Raw genomic sequence first — 23,276 nt, 5'->3', positions numbered from 1 at the left:
ATTTTGGAGGAAAATGTAGTACTGGTATGCTGAGGAGCGCAAATCTATATTTCATTGTTTAGTTATTTATTTGGTGGCACTGCTCTGTCTGATCCACTCGTACCAGTGCAACACACACTAACACACCACCACCACGTCAGTGTTACTGCAGTGCTGAGAATGATCCACCACCACAAATAGTACCTGCTCTGTGGTCGTCCATGGGGGTCCTGACCACTGAAGAACAGGGTAAAAGGGGGCTAACAAAGTATGCAGAGAAACAGATGGACTACAGTCTATAACTGTAGAACTACAAAGTGCACCTATATAGTAAGTGGAGCTGATAAAATGGACAATGAGTGTAGAAACAAGGAGGTGGTCATAATGTTATGCCTGATCGGTGTTAATAGTTGAACTAGTGAAAGTGTTAAATAACAGTAAAAGACATCACTGTAATTTTAGTTTTTTAACATCACTGAGAAAACATATTTTCATATTGCACAATTAGTCTGAGTAAGCTAAACTTTATTGACGCTTCAGGCTGTTTACCAGCATCGTCTCCATGTTAATCACTGCACATAACTATTCATAGCAAATGAGCGCTAGAAGTCTGTTGGAATAACTGAATATTGAATCAGGAAACGGCTTGGATCAATGTTTCCCATCCTCGATTTTGGCGTAACACACCTGGTTCAACTAATTAGGTGATTATCAGGCCTTTCACGAGCTAATGAGGTGAATTAGAGGCGGAAAAACAGTAAACCGGGCAGGGGCACTCCAGGGCCGAGGTTGGGAACCACCATCTTAGGTAATGGATTTGCATGGTGTGGTTGTGATCCTTATTAGTGAGACTGAAAAGCTCTTGACTCGTGGGATTGATCTGCATTGGTGTTCTCAATTCCATTACCTTCAGCCCATCTCCCCCCAGGTGACTTCATAATGAGCTAACATTGATTGGATTGTAATCATTAGAGTACCCTTGATTAACTTGGATGAGAATTTGATTGGAGGCTTTTTTCTTTTTTTTCTGCACCTGTTTTTAGACATGGAGCATGTTGAGGAGGATATTTCAGGTCAGATTCATGGCTCCAGGGTGTAAAATCTGCGTGGTCATCCTATTATCCAAAGTGACAGCATACGAATTCGAAATGCCAGACACATTTTGTGCTTCACCACAGGATTTATGCCAACGTATGTAGTAGCAAAGGTTGAGTCCGGGTCTTTTTGCATGATGCAGGGTGTGTTTACGGCGTTTCAATTACTGGCTGCGTGAACAAAACTATGTAGATTTGTCTTTATGTAACATACATGAACAATCAGGCACAGAGATGGGTGAGAAACACTTACATAACCCAGGGTAGCTCTCTCTCTCTCTCTCTCTCTCTCTCTCTCTCTCTCTCTCTCTCTCTCATTATAATTCGCTGTTTCTTTCATGGCTTGCTGCTCGATCTGTCTGCTTGTCATGTTTACTTGTAGTGCGAAAGCATGTCTTTATTCACAAAGCTTTCTGAAACTTTTGAAATTAATATCAAGAAACTTTAGTTAATTGGTATAGACCTAAACTTGCATCCACTGAAAGGTTCTTTAAGGTTCTGTTAAGGCATCATGCCAAAGAAAACCTCTTTTAGCACCTTTGTTATGGAAGGTTTAGGTAAATATAATAAAAATGCAACTATTAAAAGCAACAACAAAATGAGTTCAAACATTCGAAAGGTAAAATAGAACAACAACTAAAATAAGGTAAAAATAAAGTGAAAAGAAAACGTGCTGGCGAAATGCTAAAGTAGTTTTAACCTAACTTATGCTAGATAAGTAGTTAATAACTTATGCTAAATACCTAAAATAAGTAATTACTTATTTAGGACATGTTATTTATTTAGCATATCGCTGTTGTTGGAAGAAAACCTTGTGTCTCTAAAATGGTAACTTTACAGGACAAGGAAAAAACCTACTTTACTTTTAATGTAAGTCAGTGGAACCAAACGTCTTTACAAGTCTTTTTTTTCGCTGTTTCTTTTCATCCACTCTTCATGAAATTTACACACAATGTAAAGAGAATTAAGCATTTTCAAATTATGTCAAAAACTGGAAAACGTCAAAAATGGAGAAGCTTTTCTTCCAACAACAGCGATGTGTTACGTAACATAATGAATTATTAGTAGGCATTAACTACTAATTTAGCACAAGTTATTAACTACTTTATGCTAACCAACAAAAAAACAGACTTTTTGTCGTTTTTGAGCAGTAATAGAGGAAGCCTGACAAACACATATTACTGAGTGCTACTGAAGAGTGCTGCTCTCCAGCAGATCACCCAGTGTGCAAGCCTGTACCGTGGCTAACAGAGAAGGACAGATAAGGAGAAAGGGCAAAGCATAAAAGGCAGAGTAATTGTGGGGTTTCTCCTGCTGGCCTTTCAGCAGGTGTGAAGTGAAAAGCCTTCAGTCTGGATCTCCCACTGGGGACGAATCTCCATGATGTTGGCTAAAAGTGAGAGATAGGAAGGAACATGATGCTAGTGAGATTAGGAGAGTAGCTGTGTTATATCTATAGCTTGAATTATTTGTCTGATCCCTCCAGGACCTGACTGCTCACGGCTGTTTGGTCAGGTTTGGACGTCTCTTTCGATCAGATTTGGAAAGAATTTTGTCAGACTGTAATCAGATTTGGAAAGAGTTTTGTCAGGTTACAGTCAGATTTGGACAGAATTTTGTCAGGCTATAATCAGATTTGGACAGAATTTTGTTGGGCTATAGTCAAATTTGTAAAGAATTTTGTCAGGCTATAGTCAGATTTGGACAGAATTTTGTCAGGTTATAATCAGATTTTGGCAGAATTTTGTCAGGCTACAGTCAGATTTGGACAGAATTTTGTCAGGCTATAATCAGATTTGGGCAGAATTTTGTCAGGCTACAGTCACATTTGTAAAGAATTTTGTCAGGCTATAGTCAGATTTGGACAGAATTTTGTCAGGTTATAATCAGATTTGTAAAGAATTTTGTCAGGCTACAGTCAGATTTGGAAAGAATTTTGTTGGGCTATAGTCAGATTTGTAAAGAATTTTGTCAGACTACAGTCAGATTTGTAAAGAATTTTGTCAAGCTATTGTCAGATTTGTAAAGAATTTTGCTGGGCTGTAATCAGATTTGGAAAGAATTTTGTCAGGCTACAGTCAGATTTGTAAAGAATTTTGTTGGGCTACAGTCAAATTTGGAAAGAATTTTGTCAGGTTATAGTCACATTTGTAAAGAATTTTGTCAGGCTATAATCAGATTTGTAAAGAATTTTGTCAGGCTGTAATCAGATTTGGAAAGAATTTTGTCAGGCTACAGTAAGATTTGTAAAGATTTTGTTGGGCTATAGTCAGATTTGTAAAGAATTTTGTCAGGCTACAGTCAGATTTGGGCAGAATTTTGTTGGGCTATAGTCATATTTGGACAGAATTTTGTCAGGTTATAATCAGATTTGTAAAGAATTTTGTCAGGCTACAGTCAGATTTGGACAGAATTTTGTTTGGCTACAGTCAGATTTGGAAAGAATTTTGTTGGGCTATAGTCAGATTTGGAAAGAATTTTGTCAGGCTATAATCAGATTTGTAAAGAATTTTGTCAGGCTACAGTCAGATTTGGAAAGAATTTTGTTGGGCTATAATCAGATTTGGAAAGAATTTTGTTGGGCTATAATCAGATTTGTAAAGAATTTTGTTTGGCTACAGTCAGATTTGGAAAGAATTTTGTTGGGCTATAGTCAGATTTGTAAAGAATTTTGTTGGGCTGTAGTCAGATTTGGAAAGAATTTTGTTGGGCTATAGTCAGATTTGGACAGAATTTTGTCAGGCTACAGTCAGATTTGTAAACAATTTTGTCAGGCTATAATCCGATTTAGAAAAAAAAACTTGTCAGGCTGTAGTCAGATTTGGAAAGAATTTTGTTGGGCTATAGTCAGATTTGGATAGAATTTTGTTGGGCTATAGTCAGATTTGGACAGAATTTTGTCAGGTTACAGTCAGATTTGGAAAGAATTTTGTTGGGCTACAGTTCAGTTCCTACAGTATTTTGTGAAGCTGCAAAGTCTGGTTGGGACAAAATGTTGTCAAGTTACAGTCAACTGGGATGAAATTTTGCTGCTTAATTTTATGCCATTAGTTTGAGTTGGACTTGAGTTGGCAAAATGAACTAGGGAAAGATACCAGATCAATTTTTCAGGCTTGATTAAAGCTTAGACACTTCCCCAGGGCCGTGTTCACCATCCTTGGAATGAGTACCCTTCAGACAGCCAGCTTTGATGCCCTATCCCACGCCTCTCTCCAATAAACACTCACTCGCTGTCCTCAAACCTGGCCAACCTCCAATCCACCCCTCTCTGATTCTGGGCCTGTGTGGATCACACATACACAACCAACACACAGCTGTCCAACTCCCTCAGATGGGTCCTCTCTTGAACCGAGCCCTGGATCAAACTTAAGTAGAGTGGCCTAGATTTGGGGCCAGACACTAGGCTGGACAGCGCCTGCACTATGGGATGTGCTGTGACCTGCTGACTGAGAGGGAATTCTGGCCAGATTCTGGTCACTGTCTGAATGATGAGGGCTTTGAGTTTTAATCTCCTAGTTCATTATGCATTATGGGCCCCTGCCACGGCACATCCAAGAAACAGGGTCAATGGCACTGAGGAGGAGGAGCTTGGGTCCCCTTGTTAATAGTGGCCTAATTAAGCTAATCAGCCTCATGTGTTCTTGCTAAAGTCGGTCCCCAGTGGAGCGGCTGTCTGCCCTGCAGACAGAGGGAAAGACAATGAAGAAAGGAATTAAAGTGATGTGTATTGGCTAAAAATCGAATGGAGATACGAGGCTAATGTTGCTAATAAGTACTGGAAGATGATTCATGCTGTGTAAACTGTAAGCCCTGGAACCACATCAAGTATTTAAGAAATTTCAAATAGACTTGTGTATGAAGTTTCAGACCTTGTATGACATCATGTAAGAACTTGTAAGATGAAAGTACGGACAAAATTCAGGCATCACGATGGCCTCTACTGCTGTTTTCAGTCTGTTGGAAGTTAATTAACTACTCGACCCAGCTAGATTAGCCTCGTGCATCAAGTAGAAAAGTGAAGATGCAAACCTCATTCACTAAAGATGTATCGGTTGGTCGACTACATTTGGGGTACATTTCATTTTTCGCTAACTTCTTCACCCATAACAGAATGAGATATAGAGATAGGGAGAGAATGAGTGGTGTGGGCCAAGAGAATCGTGGACTGATAAAGGCACGTTCATTCTGGGCTTGGGTACACTAACTCTTGGCTGTCGGCTGAAGTGGTAAGACAGTTCTTGCCTCTCACTGTGTGCCTCAGTCTTCATTAGAGTTTCATCAAGCTGTGGGTGCAGTAGGCCCTCCTGCTGGCTCTCGTTACCCATCATTCTCATGCTTTGTCTGCTCTGGAGACGAAACTGCTGGAAAACCCGAGTCCTGGCTTTGCTGCTAATGGTTTAGCATTCGGTTTAGCATTGCTCCGTCTCAGCTTGATTTGATGTCGGTCTGGCACAGCCGCTAATGAACCTGTGTTCGGATTGCACGGATGCTGCTGAGTTTCTGTAATTGTGTGGATCTTGTTGTGCTTTTGCTAGTGCTGGTCATGTTGGTTGTGGTACAGTGTCTTTCTGATGTCTCCTGACTAATAGGCAGCCTCGGGGGCACTTTGTCGAGGTGGTCAGAACATGCAGACAAAGACAGGCAAGCTACAGAGCTTGAACCAAACACTGATTCTTTGAGCCACAGACAGTAATGAGCAGGGAAGGTGTAGAGAGGCTTTGAAGCAATGTCAGGTAGGGGGCACTCTCCTCCTGGCCCTGGGATTTCTGGATCCTTAGTGCTTAGATGTCATGCCCAGGCAAAAAAGGGCAGTGGTTCTGTCCAGGAGAGCTGATGTTCATTCTAAATCTAAAGGCTGATTTATACTTCTGGAAGAATCCACATAAACAAACTTGTGTAGAGACACAGAGAAAGATTTTATGGGTAACTTCAGGTCACAGTGGAGCCAGTTTGCACACCTCCAACATCACAGTTACACATGCAAATTTGCTGTGTTGACCAGCAAATTCTGATGAGATGACCAGGGAAATGCATCTGGTACATTTGTATCTTAGGAAAATACCTTACAATAAAAATTCTTAGTTGTCACATTCAGTATTTTACTTCTTATATCGATTGTCTTTCTGCTACAATGCAGCACAAGACGTCCAGAGCTGGAAATGGATTGCTGTTACTAGATTTCTTCTTTGTTTTCTGTAAATTTAGGTTAGGTCATTAAGTGTCAGTGCCAACTAGTGCATTACCTCCAGGCCTGTGCCAGTGGTAACAGCCTCCAGTGATGGTAAAACTCATTTACGACCTGTTTAAAAAAGGTTCTTCTTTTTAAAATTCCTTTTATGCAAACCTTAGCAAGAAATTAGTATTCCAGTAGAAGAAACATAACTATACTTGTAAACATGTTTGGTGATTTTATATCCTGCATTAATACCACATGTTTTGTACCTAACATAGAAGAGATTGTTGCAAGAATGTGGCTGTTGAGCTGCACTGGTTGAACATGCTCTTACTGCAGAGACATTATGCCTGTACGAAAAGCCACATATGTGGTTTGGGGTTCATTTTAGGACATCCTCAGATCACAGCATCAGGTTTCAGATATCAGACAAAATGGCTCCAAGTCTCAGTAAAAACACTGACATCTATCAGCTCTCAATCAGGCTAAGCTAAGCAGTTACAGAGCACACAGCATTGTACAGTTCTTTCTTACTAGATTAATTGCCATTTGTGGCCAAATGAAAGATGGCAATAAACTACTAAAGACAACTTTTACTGAGCTCCGCTATAATTATGTCCTTTTATTTGACAAAAATTAACGCTTTATTGTTAGGAACCTTCTCAAAATTATTAGCCAAAAAAGTGTTGCTATTATTATTATTATTAGTAGTAGTAGAAATAATAGTAGCTGATGCTTCTGGACACATCATAGTGTGGGGCTGATATCGACAACTCATGGTTTTATCCATCTTCTTTGGTCATGCTTTCAGCAGAAACTATAGACAAAAAAACAGAAACCAAATTCCAGTGGTCGACTACATTGGGGGAAGGGGAAAATTGTGTGAATTAACCTACATTATATGGCCAAAAGTATGAGGACGTCTGTCTGTTACACCTATATGAGCTTGTCAGACATCCCTTTCCAAAACCATGGGCAGTAATACGTAATTGCCCCCCTACTCTTTGTAGATAACAGCCACCACTCTTCTGGGAAGGCTTTTCACAAGATATTGGAGTGTGTCTGTGGGAATCTGTGCCCATTCAGTCAAAAGTGCTTTACACCACTCCAACTGATGCTTGATGTTGGACATAGTGATCTTAGGCTTGTGTGCAGCTTTTCAGTTCCCACTGTTCTTGTGCTGATGTTGCTTCCAGAGGCAGTTTAGAACTCTGTACTGATTGATGCAACAGAGGATAGGCATTTTTGGTATGCGTGTCAGCATTCAGCAGCCCCGCTGTGAGTTTGAGTGATTTATTGCTTCATGGCTGAGCTACTGTTACTACTAGACAATTCCATTTCACAGTAATAGCACTTACTGTTGACTGGGGCAGATCTAGTAGGGCAGAAATTTCAAAGACTGACTTGAGACAGAGGTGTCGTCCTATGACAGTGCCACTTTTAAAGTCACTGAGCTCTTCAGCGCGACCCATTTTACTGCCAATATCTGTGGAGGTTGTTCAGGTATGTGCTGGACTTTATACACCGGTTACCGATTAGTGTGGCTGAAACATCTGAACCCAGTAATTAGGAGGGGTATCAACATGATTTTGACCAGTGTTTTTGCAAGTTAGCTGCTCTGTGAGCTACATTTACTCATAAAATCCTTCTCTGCATTTCTGCCCTTTGCTCAGCTCCTCTCTGCTCCATCTCTGTTTTATTAGATGATTTGCAGATGTTGATCATCAAGTATTCTTCTCTCTTTCTCTTCATCTCCTTCTCTCTCTCTCTCTCTCTCTCTCTCTCTCTCTCTCTCTCTCTCTGGGCCTTCGGGTCACGTTCAGGGAGGCCTTGAAATGCCAGTCTCCATCCACGGCTGGGCCTCCGCTGCCTGACAAGCCGTCCTTGGAGGAGGGAGCCGCACGCCTTTAGCGTCTTTATATATGGCAAAGTGACTTTGGGAGCAGTGTAGATCCAGCAGCAGGCTTCATCTTTGCTAGGACAAGACGGCATCATTCATGCTGGAATAAAGCTTAGAGTAATGGCATATTCTAAGTAAAGTTATGCTGTGAATGTGCTCGCGGATGCTGTCTGTCCTCATCTAGCCCACGGCAGTTGTTATGGTCTGTCTTGCTCGGCTGGAAAAGGCCTAAATGTACTTTCTTCTAGCCTCTCAAGAATACAAAGCAATCTGCGCCTCCAATGCTCACAAAGCCTCCCAGAAGAATTCTGTTTATTCCAAAACATTTTAAGCAATAAAAGTGTTTCGAGGCAGCGGGGAGGAGATTTGGTATTTCATGAAAGCTCCGTCCCAAATCACATTTGGTGAATGGATTTCCCTTTATGGAGAGGATGTAACTCTAAATAGTGTGTTAGGAATTGGCGAGGGTCTTACCGTGGCTTTGTGGGCTGCTGCGTGGATTGAACAGAATTAGGGTTAGGCTCACGCTGTGCGGATTGAACACAAATAGGGTTTTGCAGAAATGTTTTGGAAAAGTTATTATTCTTGGTCAAAGATTGCATCAATTAACATGCGTTTTAGCAGTGGTCTCCAGCCTAGGCCCTGGAGGGCTAGATTCCTGCAGCGCCTAGTTCCAACCACAATTTGCCACGCCTGCTCCAGCTTATAAACCAAGTCCCTGATTGGCTTATTGGATACAGGATGGAACTAAACTAAACTCTTCAGGATCAGGGTTGGAGACCACTGCATTACACATACTTTAATTGCGTTGTACTTAATTCATATATATTAAGTATATACAATTATAATACAATACATATTTTCTGCAATTAAGTAAACCTTTTGGGGATTTAATGAAAAATATTATGACTTTATGCGTGACTGAAGTGCCCTTGATCAAGGCACCTGACCCCCAACTGCTCCCCGGGCGCTGCGGATAGGGCTGCACACTACTCTGGGCAAGTGTGCTCACTGCAACCTAGTGTGTGTGTTCACTAGTGTGTATGTGGTGTTTCACTGCACGGATGGGTTTAATACGCAGGTGAAATTTCCCCCTTGTTGGACTAATAAGGGTCACTTAACTTATTTATATTTCAATTTTTAACTTCAATTTAATGCAGTAAATTTCTCTATTATTTATCAAATGTTTCCTTTAATCTTGTTCTGTCATGCTCTGTTCACTGTTTAACATACACTGCACCACAAAACAATGAGAATCACCCATTTTAAGATGCTACTTGTGCCAATTTAATTAGAAGCTGTTCAGAGATTGGATAAAACCAGGTGTTTACTTGTACAGGCTGATCTAATAAACTGCAACACAAAAACCCATTATGGTTAAAATAGCTAATAAATAGGACACTAAATAAATAGCAGTAAATGCATCAAAAGCTGATCTTTAGCATTAAGATAACATGTTATACCATCTTTCATTAATTACATATACTGTTAATCGTTCAGCAGAAAACACAAGCTCAGAACATCATTTTGGTCTCAGTCATGACCAGTGGGATTAAATAGGTTAATTATTTCTCACTCGTAGCTCATTTAAACACGTAGAGAAATTCTGTTGATGAGTCGTAAATTTTTATTTATTTTTTTATTTTGGGATTTTTTTTCAGTTTTCTCCCCAGTTCAGTCATATCCAGTTCCACCCGCTAGTTAGGATTCAACCAATCACACAATACCACCAGCACTAGGAGGCCCAAAGCTAACACAAGCTTCCTCTGAGTCCTGTGAATGACGTTGCATCTGCCACTGAATGTCATTGGACAGATTAATGCGCTCAGAGGAGAACGAAGTCATTTGTTGGCATCAAAACATCAAAAAAGCGAGAGAAGTGCAGACACAAACCTGTCAAAGCAGAGTGTGAATCGAATGTAAATGCAGTTCCTTACGTAGTTAACTACGTAACTAATCATGTGTTTTTGTAATTGCATTTGAATAGTGTAGCAAAACATCAGTAGCGACTTTCAGCATGTAAGGGTTAACGCTTATGTGACGTTTGCGTTCAGATAAAGGGTCCACTGAGGCTCTGTGAGCTCACAAGCCCTGCAGGTTGTACAGGATGGAGTATTTAAAGACTTGCAGGAGAGCAGAGGGAAGAGGCAATGTTCTTAAAGCTCTGTATATATAGAACACAACCTCAATACAAACGACCCACATTCTACAGCACGCACAGAGAGGAAACTGGGTGTACAGGACACTCTGCATCACATGCACACACCCATACATAACACTATTACATAACAGTGTCAGAAACCACATAAACAAGTTTAGCATCCTTAAAAAGGCATTCCAGCCTAAAACTAGAGTTCAATATGTTAATTACTGTGTTTGTCTGTATTGTCTGGCACATCCTTCGGGCTCATTGACAGAATTCATGATTTAACAATGTTTTCATGTTCTCTCACTACAATACCCAGCATGCATTATGCTAATACAAAAGTTTGGGTGCCAAATAACATGTTTTGTTGATTGTGAAACACTATTTCTGTTGTATTTGATTTATAATTTCTGTTTATTTGCTGATTTTAACATATCAGGGAAGAAATAAAGCATAAATGTGGCCTTGAAGTTCTGGCACATTTTATACTGATTTATATGTTAATAAATACAACAAAACTAGAAATATTGTAACTCTTACCTCAGGCATTCAAACTAAATCATAAAGAAAACAGTTATTCTGTCTTTATTTAGCATAAAATAGACACCAGAGGCAAGTTTTTACCCTTTCAGTCATAGACAAGATGCCAAACTGGCATATCTTAATAGCCAGGTTGCTAACTTTAGCTGCTAGTTTGTTGTCCTTCTCACTGATGAGTCATTTCTGCCATTTGAGTAATCCATTCTCTCCACTTAACAGCAGTTATATGGCTTCAGTTAAATATGTAGTTTCCTTACAGTAACACTACCCATTTGTCTTCCTTCAGCATTCACCAGCTAATGGAAAAAAACATCAAAACAGTCCCCAAAGCAGGTTTTTAAAAGCTCCTCATACCTTCAAGATACATCATCAGAAGGGGTTTTTCCTTGTCTTTAAGTGAAATAATAATAAGCTAAACATATACAGAATCATCATTTATAGGGTCTTTGTATTGGGAGGTGTCTGTTCCAAACCCTAACCTCTAAATTTACACTTGTGATAAAATAATAATAAAAATAAAATGTAAAAAATAATAATTATTATAACTTTTGTATTTTTTTCTTAGTGTTTTTTTTAATCAGAGTGCGGTTGAAATATTTATCGTATTTATCATAAGATTTATATACTTTATTTTAAGTTTTTTAAAAAATAATAATAAAAAAGGGGTTGGACCAGAAAATCTCATTCTAGAGCTGCAAAAAGGATGTTTACAACACATGTAGCCATGGTTACATTTTTTATATTGCCTACTTGGCATGCAAGTGTGTGATGATTTAGACATGCACTAAAAAATGTGGATGTGGTTCCCTCACATGCAGTCGTTTAGTACGGTCTTTATAGGCCTTTTTTAACTGAACTGTGTATTACTGTGGCTAAATTTTGCCATGCTTACACATAAACCTAACCCTGATCTTAACCTCAGTGACCAAAGAAAATCTTTGAGCTATTTTAGCTTCTACAATAAAAAAAAACAACATTTGTGTATAAATGTATTTTTTTCATGGGCACCTGCCAAGTGTCCCCACAGAATGAAACCTCTGATGTTTTTCTGTCATCTTAAGGACATTCGCTCCCCGCAAAATGAGCTACAGCGCACACATGCACAGACACATTTATCAGTCTGGTGGGTCCGCCCTTAAGAATGATCTAATGGTTAATTCCAGGTGCTACTTCTTTTTCAGGTCACCTTTCGCTGCCGTGACGGACTACTCAGTGACCAGGAACAACGTCATCCAGCTGTGTCTGGAGCTCACCACCATAGTACAGCAGGTAAGAGAGTGCAGGTGTTCTGACTTTGTAGGGAAAACAGGAGTACATTACAATATCTGGAGGAACAAAACGATTTTTTGTAATTTTTTGTCTTTTTTTATTAAATTTTATGATTCTTTTTTTAATGAAAGAATAAAAACATTGTTTTTGGTTACTGAGATGAAGGTTAAGTTTAGGTTTAAGCAGAGGGGAACCTCAAGGTCTGCTAGGCATTCGCATAGGCTTTCAAGGCTTTGTTCCAAGTATTGCTATTGCATCGCTCTTATTTTATTGTAAAGTTTTGGTTGGATTGAAAAAAGGTTTAAAATCTTAAAATGCCCAATAGAAAACTGTCCAATCTGAATTTCTTTCCGCATGGTATCTCCACAGGTACAGCTAATTCTTCCATTGGTTAGGACTTCACAAACTGAACAGAAGGCTTTACATGTTACATTTAGGGCATAACAGTGGAATTAACCACCTAAAATCCCAGGCTTTTTACATACTAAGGCTTATTATTCAGTAGCTATAGTGACTCCAATGCAAACTGGCTGAGCTATTCTTAGGTTATAGAATTATGCAATAAAATCTTGCACCTACTGGTCCTGATCTTTTAAGGGGTTAACCAATTGTGTTTTGTTTTACAACCAATTTTTGTGAGAAAAATTGCAGAAATGCCCTTTAATAGAAATAGAATAGAAAATATGCCTTTTACAAGTCCTAGAAATGTCACTGGAAAAGAAATGGAAATGAAAAACAGTCTTCTACAAGCTTCACTTATCTGTGTTCAAACTATCTGCCATAATACTAACATATAATTAGAAATCTCATAGGGGTGCTAGCAGAAATTTGCATGAGAGTAGAGTTGTTGTATTGCACCTATTGTAAATGAGAGAGCTTGATTTTTGCCAATTTCTAGCCCTTTGTGGCCCAAACTGAAGGCCTGGCTGTAATAGTCATGGTTCACCACTGTTTTTCAGGCTGTTATTATGTGGTAATTAAAGGAAATTAAATTGGCAGGATACATCCATCCTGAGATTGTATTCTGTTTTCTGTTTTTAAGACTGTACCTGTATTAAGCTCTGGTCTTGGCCCAGACAGATTCCATTAAAACAGAGAGAAAACCTTTCAGCAGTCAATGCACACCTGACACTGATGAGTGAGAGAGCAGCTTTATTTCATATATCAATATGAGAATATATTTTGTTTAATTTGAGAATGGCGTGAGCCATCCTCTCCCGTTTTCTCCTCCTCCGTTCCCTCGCTCCCGCCGTGCAGAGTGAGTATCATTTGCTTGGCTGTGTGTAAAGTGATCTGCTCTCTTCCTCCGCTGCTCTCCTGGCCCTGTAACACCGTTAGGGATGTAACAGTGGTATGAATGTAAGCGTGTAATGGATGGAGCAGTGCATGGTGGGTGACGTAGTCCTGCGGGAGTGGACTGTGTGTGAGTGTGAGCAGAAGTAGGCCAGCAGCTCGGCGCTTGTTAGAGACACACTGAAGCGGCAGGTGGGAGGAGAGCAGGAGGAGCTGCTGGGGCTGGAGCAGCTGGGGTGGCAGAGCAGCAGAGCTGAGAGAGGAATGTGTGTATCTGGTTATTGGAAAAGAAAACTGACAAAGTAGTTGATGCATATTGGAACTATAATGTGTGATGACACTATAGAAGCAGTACTATGTGTGTGTTCACATGATAATTAGTGGATTTTCTCATATAATGTATACATTTTTTTCATGTACAGTACTGTGCAAAAAAGTCACAGACAACCATTTATTTATTTGATCTCCGGCCAAAACCTCCATTAAATGTGTTATTTACAACCCCATTTCCAAAAAAGTTGGGACGCCGTGCAAAATGTAAAGAACAAAATGCAATGATGTGCAAATCATTTTAACCCTATGTTTAATTGAAAATGGAACAAAGACAACAAACCAAATGTTGAAACTGAGAAATTTTATTGGTTTTTGAAAAATATTTTCCCATTATGAATTTGATGCCAACAAACGTTGCAACAAAAGGCTCGTAAAGTTGTGTAGTGCTAAAAAACAATTGATTGGCAACAGGTCAGTAGCATGATTGGGTATAAAAACGCATCATGAAAAAAGCACATGGCATGTGCTGCCATCCAGACGACGTCTTTTTCAGGGCAGGCCTTGCTTATTTCTCAATTTCAAAATTTGATATGTTGTCTTTGTAGTATTTTCCTTTAAAAGTATGGCGTATATGATTTGCGTACCATTGCATTTTATTTTAATTTACATTCTGCACAGCATCCCAACTTTTTTGAAAACGGGGTTATATTTATCGGCATCAGGAAAAAGGCAGAAGACTTAAAAATACAGAGAAGCCTCAAAAACTAAATATAATGTCATTTATTTCAGCATTCGGCGCGTCTACACTTTACCTTTATTACAGCCTCCATTCTTTTCATTAGACTCACTTTCAGTTTTTCAAAGAAATCTTTTCCAGAGTTCCAAAGTTCAGTCTTAGAAGTTGGTTGCATTCTCTGCTGCACAAAATCCCAAACAAATTCAGTGATGTTGAGGTCTGGACTCAGTGGTCAGTGCATTTTTTTGAGAAAACCAACTACACGTCTCGCAGTGGAAGGATGGACAGAAACACCTGTAGATGTTTTCAGATCTGAAGCAGTTTGATTTTCTCCTTTCTCTCAAAGACGAAAGCTGTAAGTGCTGTTTATCTGATGGGGACAGTGTTGGTGTCCACCAGGTCTTGTTGTTAGGAGTTACATTTTCTCTGCATCTTTTTAACTACAATTTTGAAAACTTCTGTTTTGTTACTTATTTTCCTTTGACTTTCATCTTGTGGTTTGCCCTATAATACCTATTTAAAAAGTGGATTATTGTTTTTTTTATTTTAGACACTAAAAGGCTAAAGAACCCATAAAGAATGACGCTAACTATATAACTAAACCTACTACTGAGTTGAATGTCTAATAAGCGTCTTAACACATACTTTTCATGGGTCCCAACCCCTCCAATCGACCTGCCGACTACTGGTTACCTCCTGAATAAATCGTAATGATTAATAACTTGATAATAAGGCTGCAGTTTAAGGGGTTAAATGGCACCGCTGGGTAACAGGCTGTATATAGCTGACTCGTGCTGAGATCAGAAGGTCATAGAGAAAGGGAGCAGAATTGAAAGGATAAGGCTGGCTTTAACCGGCAGAACCCCAAGGCCTCTTCTAATCCAGCGCTTAATCCAGGCCAGATTACAGTGCAGGAGGCCCAGCCGCGGCTCTAATCTGAGCTAAGCCTGCAGGGCAGGCCAAGAGGGCTTCGCTCTTTTCTGCACAGATCATACAGGACCACAGCCTTTCTCTCTCTCCCTCTCTCCCTCTCTCCCTCTCTCTCTCTCTCTCTCTCTCTCTCTCTCTCTCGGTACCTCTCTCTATCTCTATCTTTTGCCTCTCTCTCTATACCTCACTGTCTTTCTCTCTTTACCCCTCTGTCTTCTCTCTCTTACTCTCTTTCTCCCTCTCTCTCACTTTTCTCTCTCTTACTCTCTTTCTCTCTCCCTCTCTCTCTACCTCGCTCTCTCTTTCTCTCTTTATCCCTTTCTCTCTCCTTCTCTCTCTTTACTTCTCTCTCACTTTCTCTCTCTTTACCTCTTTCTCTATACCTTGCTCTTTTTCTCTTAACCCCTCTCTTTCTCACTCTCTTAACCTTTATATCTCTCTCTTTCTCTCTTTACTCCTGTCTCTCTCTCTGTCTCCCTCTCTCTCTCTCTTTCTCTCTCTGTCTCTTTACCACTCTCTCTATACCTCGCTCTCTTTCGCTCCTTACCTCTCGCTCTCTCTCTCTCTCTCTCTCTCTCTCTCTCTATCTCTTTACCTCTCTCTCTATACCTCACTCTTTCTCTCTTTACCCCTCTCTCTTTACCTCTTTCTCTACCTCTCTTTATCTCTTTACCTCTATCTCTATACCTCACTCTTTCTCTCTGTTTAGCCTGCTCTCTCTCTCTCTCTCTTTCCCTCTCTCGCTGTCTCCCTCACATTCAGACTACCTCTCTCTCTGTGTCTCTCTGTCTCTCTCTCTTTACCTCTCTCTCTCTTTCTCTTTACCTCTCTCTTTCTATATATACCCCTTTTTCTCTCTTTCTGTCTCTCTACCTCTCTCTACCTTTCTGTTTCAAACCATGAACCGGCGACAGGGTGCTGGGTGTGCAGGGTTCATCGATGCATGAGGGCAACAAATGCTGTTCCGTCTGGTCCAACAGAACCGACAGAAGGGCAACTGTGGCACAATTCACAGAGATTTTTAATGAAGGTTATGGGAGGAATGTGTCACAACACATGGTGCATCTGCTGTGTATTGGGCTGCATTGTCGAGACCAGTCAAAGTGCCCATGCTGACCCCTGTACACTGGCGACAGTGCCTGCAATGGGCACATGAGCTTATGAACTCCACCTTAAAGCAGTGGAAAAAGGTCAACTGGTCTGATGAGTCCTGCTTTTCTTTTATATCACTTGGACAGCCGGGTATGTGTGAAGTGTTTACCTGATGAAGTGATGGCACCAGGATGCACTGTGGGAAGAAGACAAGCCATTGGAGGGGGTGTGATGCTCTGGGCGATGTTCCATTGGGAAACCCTGGGTCCTGGGTTCATGTGGACGCCAGTTTGACAGGTGCCACCTAGAGACAGGTGCACTGATACCGATACTTGATCCTTTAGTATCGGCCGATACCGATACTAACTCTATCTAACGTAACTCTCATATAAGTCCTGATAATTATACAGTTACATTTTTAAAATATTTTATTTTGGTGAAATGTGTTCTGCATCACAAATAAAACACACTCGTCTTGGCTAGATGCCATTTCCTTGTTGGATTATGTTTATTAGATGCTTACTGTGATTTACCGTGTGTATTTAATATTTACTATTATACAATTGGTAATAAGAAGCATATATAACAACTTACGTAAATGTAATATATCTTTATTGTGCAGAACAGTTTAAAACAGAGCTGTACAGTATAGAGATAAACCTGTGGTGTTTACACATCAGCATACAGCAGCTTCTCTGGCTCGAAAACGGAGCTGAATGTTGTTTTCACATCCAAATCTCTCGAGTCATTCATCTCATACATGCATTTTGTTCTCTCGCACTGCATCTCTGAGCGTCAGGTCAGCAATTATCATTGCCATTTACGCTGTCAGTTTCAGCGACTTTTAGTGTTTTTCTGGCTGGTTGAAGCGACAGGCTGCAAGACCCCCATGCTGAGTGATACAGCTGACTGACGGAGGTACACTGCAGGTGGGGCTAGAGGATGCACAGGCCAAGCTAGTGGGCTGCCATCACCGATACCGATTCTGTGTGTAAGTGCCAGTATTGGCACCGATACAGGTACAGTATCGCTATCAGTGCAATACTAGCACCACCTACTTAAACATTGCTGCATACCCTTTTATGGCAATGATAATCTTTCAGCAGTTTAATGCCCCCTGTCACACTGCACACATTGTTGGTGAATAGTTTGAGGAACATAATGAAGAGTTCAAGGTGTTGCCCTGGCCTCCAAACTCCCAGATCTCAAACTGAGCAAGCATCTGTGGGATGTGCTGGAACAAGAAGTCTGATCCTTGGTGATTCTGCCTCGCAACTTACAGGATTTAACCTTCAGAGGTCTTGTAGAGGCCATGCCTCTGTGGCAGCACGCCAGGGACTAACAGTATATTAGGCAGGTGGTCATAACTTTGCTCATCAGTGTAGACCAGTTTAGAGAGCCTGTAACTGGTAAGCAGCAGTGTAGCACTGTCAAATTCTTCACCTGGTTGCAGTTGATTTCGAAACTAACATCTGCAACAATTGAAGAAAGCTTCTTCTAGCATCAGTTACTATCATGTTTGACAAAAGACAAAAACAGAAAATTTTAAAGCAATAAGCCACAAGAAGCCGTGGGTTACTGCGATTTTACCACAGGGAAGGTTGTTCTATGGCACGATGCGAAGCTGAGTAAAACTCCCTTCCTGTGATAAATTTGCAGTAACACACTGCCTCGAGTGGCTTATTGCTTTTCTAAATAAAATATGTTAAAATACACAATGTTTTAGATAATTATTCATGTTATTATTAATGATAATCGACATAAACAAGTATTCCGCCAAGAAATGTAGTTCCTTTAGTTGCTAAGCAATCACTGACAGCTGAATGAGGAGAAGAACGTTCGGTCGCCAATCACTGTAAACTGCAGACATTTCATGATTTTTTAAAAACTTTTTTCGTACAACAGTGAACAAGTACTTTTTGGTCACCAGATTACCACCATGAGCCTTCTGCCAGTCTAATGACGCCACTTTTCTCAGGCTGGGGCTGAATCTCAAACGGCTCCCTGCTCCCTACATAGTGCACTACATAGAAACTTAATTACTGACTCCTGCAGCCCAACAATGCAAAATATTGGTAAAAATGGCCATTTGGGATTCATCCGCGTTCATACTCGACAAGCAGTGCACTATTTGACAGCAGAAGCTAAAATTTCTAAACTTAATGTTTCACAGCACACTATTTAGCTACAGAGTACGGAGCCGTTTGGGATTCAGTCTGGGTTTGATGCTACTTCTGACTGAAACACAGACATTTAAAGCGTGTAAGACATTCAGGTGACATTCTTTAGACTTTCATAATGCCGTTTTCAGTGATTCATATTGTAAGTACTTTAATTCAAGTCAGTGATATTAATGTTGGAGTTGTTTAGCATGTTTGCTATCTTTTAGCCCGTTAGCTAGCTGACCAGTCTAGTTTTAGTTAAGAAAATAAGTTTTCAGCCCCTCAGTTTAAACAGAAAACAGATTCTCACTTCATCAGTACACTCTGTGCTCTATGCGATCAGCATTAGAGTCCATTAATCCATTAACAGCAGAAGGGTTTTTCGTGCCGTGGTGCAGTAATACAGAGTTCAGTTGTTGTGAGGCGGTCATAGGTGTGGTATATTGTGGCTTTCAATGCGGCTCAGCCAATCAGATTTCAGGACCGGAACTATCCATTTTATAAAGACACTTATTCTCTCCATACGTATCCATTCATTCCTGAACAGCAGCAGTTTGTTGAGTTTTGGCCTGTTGTGATGTATATCTTTGTGTGTATATGCGAGATACAATAAACCACAGCAGCAGGAGGTCACATAAATATGTTTCACTCAAAGGCAGCCACTGTCTCTCAACTCACATACACGTTCATACAGTTGGGTGGTGATGGCCGAGTGACAGAGCAGAGGAGTGGGCAGAGGGACAATGGTGAAGGTTGCAGTGGAGGAGGAGGTGTGAATCGATGCTCTTTGACTTCACTGTAGCCATCGCAGGGCGTTTAGACTCTTTCTCTCTCTCCCTCCTTCCTCTCTTCCCTCCTTTCTTATCACACTGGCACTGCTAAACGTTTTATCAGTCTAAAACTGCAGATTTGAGAGAGGCGTTTGTTTATTGGCCTTGAGGCGTTATCATGTATCGATGACATCACCTGCCTACATTCGGATCTGTGTGTGGAGGTGTGTGTCTGCAGTTATATATTTGTAGCTCAGTGGGGATGGGCATTTAACCAGCTCTGCTACTTGGAAAACATTTATTTGAATATCCCAATGAAGAAAATGTCTTATTTTGTTATAAATAAAAACCAAAACAGAAGTTTTAAAGGAAGGAGGATTACCACAAATGATCATTCCTCTGTAATTAGTAGTGTCAAAGTTAACGCTTAGTTCAACCCTTCAAACCATCTGTAATTCAAGGCTGAAGCCCAGCTGCTAAAGCCCAAGGCTAAAGCCCATGCTGGCTGGAAGATGGTGCCACAGATGGCAGCCTCAGTGAGAGAGAAAGAACAGCTAAGAATTTTCTTCCTGAGAGAGCTCAGAAAATTCAACCTGCAGAGTCTGATGATCCAGTTCTACACAGCGATCATGAGTTCATCCTCACTAGGGCTGGGTATCATTTGAAAATGTTTGATACCAATACCGATATGATACTTCCAATTTGTTATCAATAGCAAAATGATACTTTTTTCAATACCTTTTTTCTAATTGTGACAAAAAGGAATGATTATTAATAAGATTTTCTTTTTCCACCTCATACCAGGCAGGTATTAGTGTGTTTGACAGTATATCTCTGAATGGGGGCTGATAGCTGGGATTTATTGCTTTTGTCATCTCTCTGAATAATAAAAACACAGAGAAAAACGGATTCACAAAGTACAAACATGTTATTATAACCACTGTTTTAGGGACACCATAGAGCAGGGGTGCCAAACTCAACCACTAAAAGGGCCAAATTAAAAATTAACATTTTGCTGTAAACCGAACTGAATATTGTTTATTGAAAAAACTTCAACAGTTCATTTTCTGAGCTGCTGAGACGACGTTAAGTGTTTTTATACAACAGTTAGTTCCGGCCACGCAAGCTGATTGGTTGAGAGGCGTTCTAACCGTGCTGTTATTTCGCTGTAACATCACAGGTTTTTTACAAACACTATATCACTCCGCTAAGATGCTGTTGCTAAGCAACGGGTTTCATAGCTGTACGAGACGCTCTTTACTTTACTTCTTACTTTGTGCACAAACAGAAAATGGACACTTTTAAGATCACATTTGACCGACAGCCGATTTGGTCAGACTCTGAAGATGAGACGACACTAAATTCCCAAACTGTCGTCACCACTTAGCAGCTTTTCAGTCGGCAGCTGTGACAGGAGAACAGCTAAACAACCTGGAGTCAGAAATGAACCCAGTACCATTCGCCACGGGCTAATATTAGTAGAAAATTAAAATACTTTTGTGGGCCAGATAGGATTGTGTCACGGGCCTGATGTGGCCCGCAGGCCTTGTGTGTGACACATGGGCCACTGAGGGGATAAGACAAATGACCTATCCCGCATATCCTACCTAAACCAGGGAAATTCAACCGTCAAAAAGGGCTGCAATCCTTTAACAGTAAAACTGGTTACTGCTCTGTGCCATTCTTCAACCCTCTCAATGGACATCCTTAGCTTTTCCGCCACAGTGAAAGGTTGTTTCTCCGTGGGCTACGGCATTAGCGCGAGTAGAACTGGTAACACTGTCAAAGCCCTCACCTCCAACATGAAAACGACATGCAAGTTAATAGGGCTCATTTATGAAACCTGAACATGAATTATAACAACGTCACAGATATGTTTATACGACACCTGAATTGTAGCCAGCTAGCTAGCTAATATGTGCTAGTTTTATGCTAACATTAGCTGAATCCTAACTGGCTTTCAACGCTGACAAACGGCATAGTAACGAGCGTTAGTTTCTTCTGGCAAAGCGAGAAACTTGCACAACAAACTGTTAACTTGCCTGATGATACTTTATCACTGGAAACACTGGTGTCTGAGTGTGGTTGTAATATATTTAGCCCAGAGTCTCCTGTAGTGCTGTTCTTCATGCAGTCAAAAATCCTGCAGTTTTCTAGACGGAAATTAATTCCATGTGTAATCAAATGTTTCATCAGATTTGACGTATTACCCATTTTGGAAGCTACTATCTTAAGGCACTTGTTGCACCTGGAACTGTCCTCAGTAACTTATTCGAAGTAGAGCCAGACTTTTGACCTCTTTGGCATGTTTAGCTTGCTGTGTTCTCTCTGCGTTTCTCTGCATCAGGGAGCCAGTCGTGTGTTTTCTTCTTTTCTTTTATTTTTGCATTAGTAGTAAGGTTTACTCCAGTGATCCCTCATGATTTGGGTTTTATGCAAAGTATCGAAAATTGATCTGGGCACTGATTTTTTTGAGCCTTTTCCTTACATCAGAACATCGGAGAGGATCATTGGATGTATCTGCCAAAGCTTCAGAACATCTACAACAGCAGAGTGAAGAAGCATGCTGGCAAAATAACAGCTGACCCCTCTCATCCTGGACATCAGCTCTTCCTGCCACTTCTGTCTGGTAGAAGATTCAGATCCATCTAAACCAGCACAGCCAGACATGCTAACAGCTGTAGCGCTCAGCAACCACAGTGTCACTTCACACTTTAAACTTAAACTGAACCAACAAACCTTTCTTACAGTTTTACAGTAACTCCTCCTGTAGAATAGTGCTCATTCGCACTACTGTACAAATACATTTTTACAAATTCATATCATTCTGTAATGTTCTGTATGTAGTAGTTTTCATAGTATAGTATCAGTGCTTGTTAATAGTCGATGTGCTGTCTGGTCTGTTTAGTCTGTTACATGTCATACATGTGTGACTCACCAACACAAATTCCTTGTATGTGTAACATGCTTGGCAAAATAAAGTGATTCTGATTTTGATTCTGATTCGGCAAGAGGTTCCATTGATGTCTGTCTTGAGAAGTTATTTTCAGCCTCTATAGTGGTGAATTTGTTTATCACTGAAGGACGTTGAGTCTTAAAACTCAGCATTGATGCAGAAATATCAGTAATATCAGTAACTCTGGCACTGAAAGACACCAGCCAGCCACTTCATTAAGTACACCTCCTTGTATCTACACTCATTGTCCATTTTTATCAGCTGTTCTTCAGTGGTCAGGACCCCCACAGGACCACCACAGAGCAGGTATTATTTGGGTGGTGGATCATTCTCAGCACTGCAGTAACACTGGCATGGTGGTGATATGTTAGTGTGTGTTGCGCTGGTCTGAGTGGATCAGACACAGCAGTGCTGCTGGAGTTTTTAAACACTGTGTCCACTCACTGTCCACTCTATTAGACACTCCTACCTTGTTGGTCACCTTGTAGATGCAAAAAAAGAGACAATAGCTCATCTGTTGCTGCACAGTGTGAGTTAGTTATACACTGTTCTGTCATCAAAATACAAAAAAGTTATTATTTTATTTTATTTGTTTTTTTTTTTATAATTTTTTTATCGCAAGTGTAAATTTAGGTTGGGGTTTGGGACAGACACCTCCCGATAGAAAGAGCCTATAAATGATGATTTTGTATTTAGCTTATTGCTATGTCAGTTAACCCCTTATTATCGCAGACTTATTACATACTAAGGCCTATCAGTGACTACAGGGACTTCAATGCAAACTGGTTGAGCTATTCTCAGGTTACAGAAGTGTGTAATAAAACTTTGGGCCCTGATCTGTTAAGGGATTAATACTTTGGGTTTAAATTGATCATAACATAATGCTTGTAAATATCGAAGGTCTGAATACTTAATTATTCTACTTAATTTAAAGGGTTTAAATTGTTTTTACTTCGGGGGTGC

The 23,276-nt window shown here is 40.3% G+C and overlaps 1 protein-coding gene across 2 annotated transcripts in view; it reads left to right on the top strand.

The window, feature by feature from the left end:
* The window catches only part of cnksr2a (connector enhancer of kinase suppressor of Ras 2a), a 185,633-nt gene that overhangs the window by 68,777 nt on the left and 93,580 nt on the right, over window positions 1–23,276 (top strand). For both annotated transcript variants that reach the window (XM_036558735.1, XM_036558734.1), the window contains exon 4: window positions 12,014–12,101. In XM_036558735.1, coding sequence (XP_036414628.1) covers window positions 12,014–12,101 — 88 coding nt within the window. The remainder of the gene's footprint in view (window positions 1–12,013; window positions 12,102–23,276) is intronic.

The sequence above is a fragment of the Colossoma macropomum genome, unplaced genomic scaffold (genome assembly GCF_904425465.1).
Source record: "Colossoma macropomum unplaced genomic scaffold, Colossoma_macropomum, whole genome shotgun sequence".
Lineage (NCBI taxonomy): Eukaryota > Metazoa > Chordata > Actinopteri > Characiformes > Serrasalmidae > Colossoma > Colossoma macropomum.
This window is presented reverse-complemented; position numbering and strand designations above follow the sequence as displayed.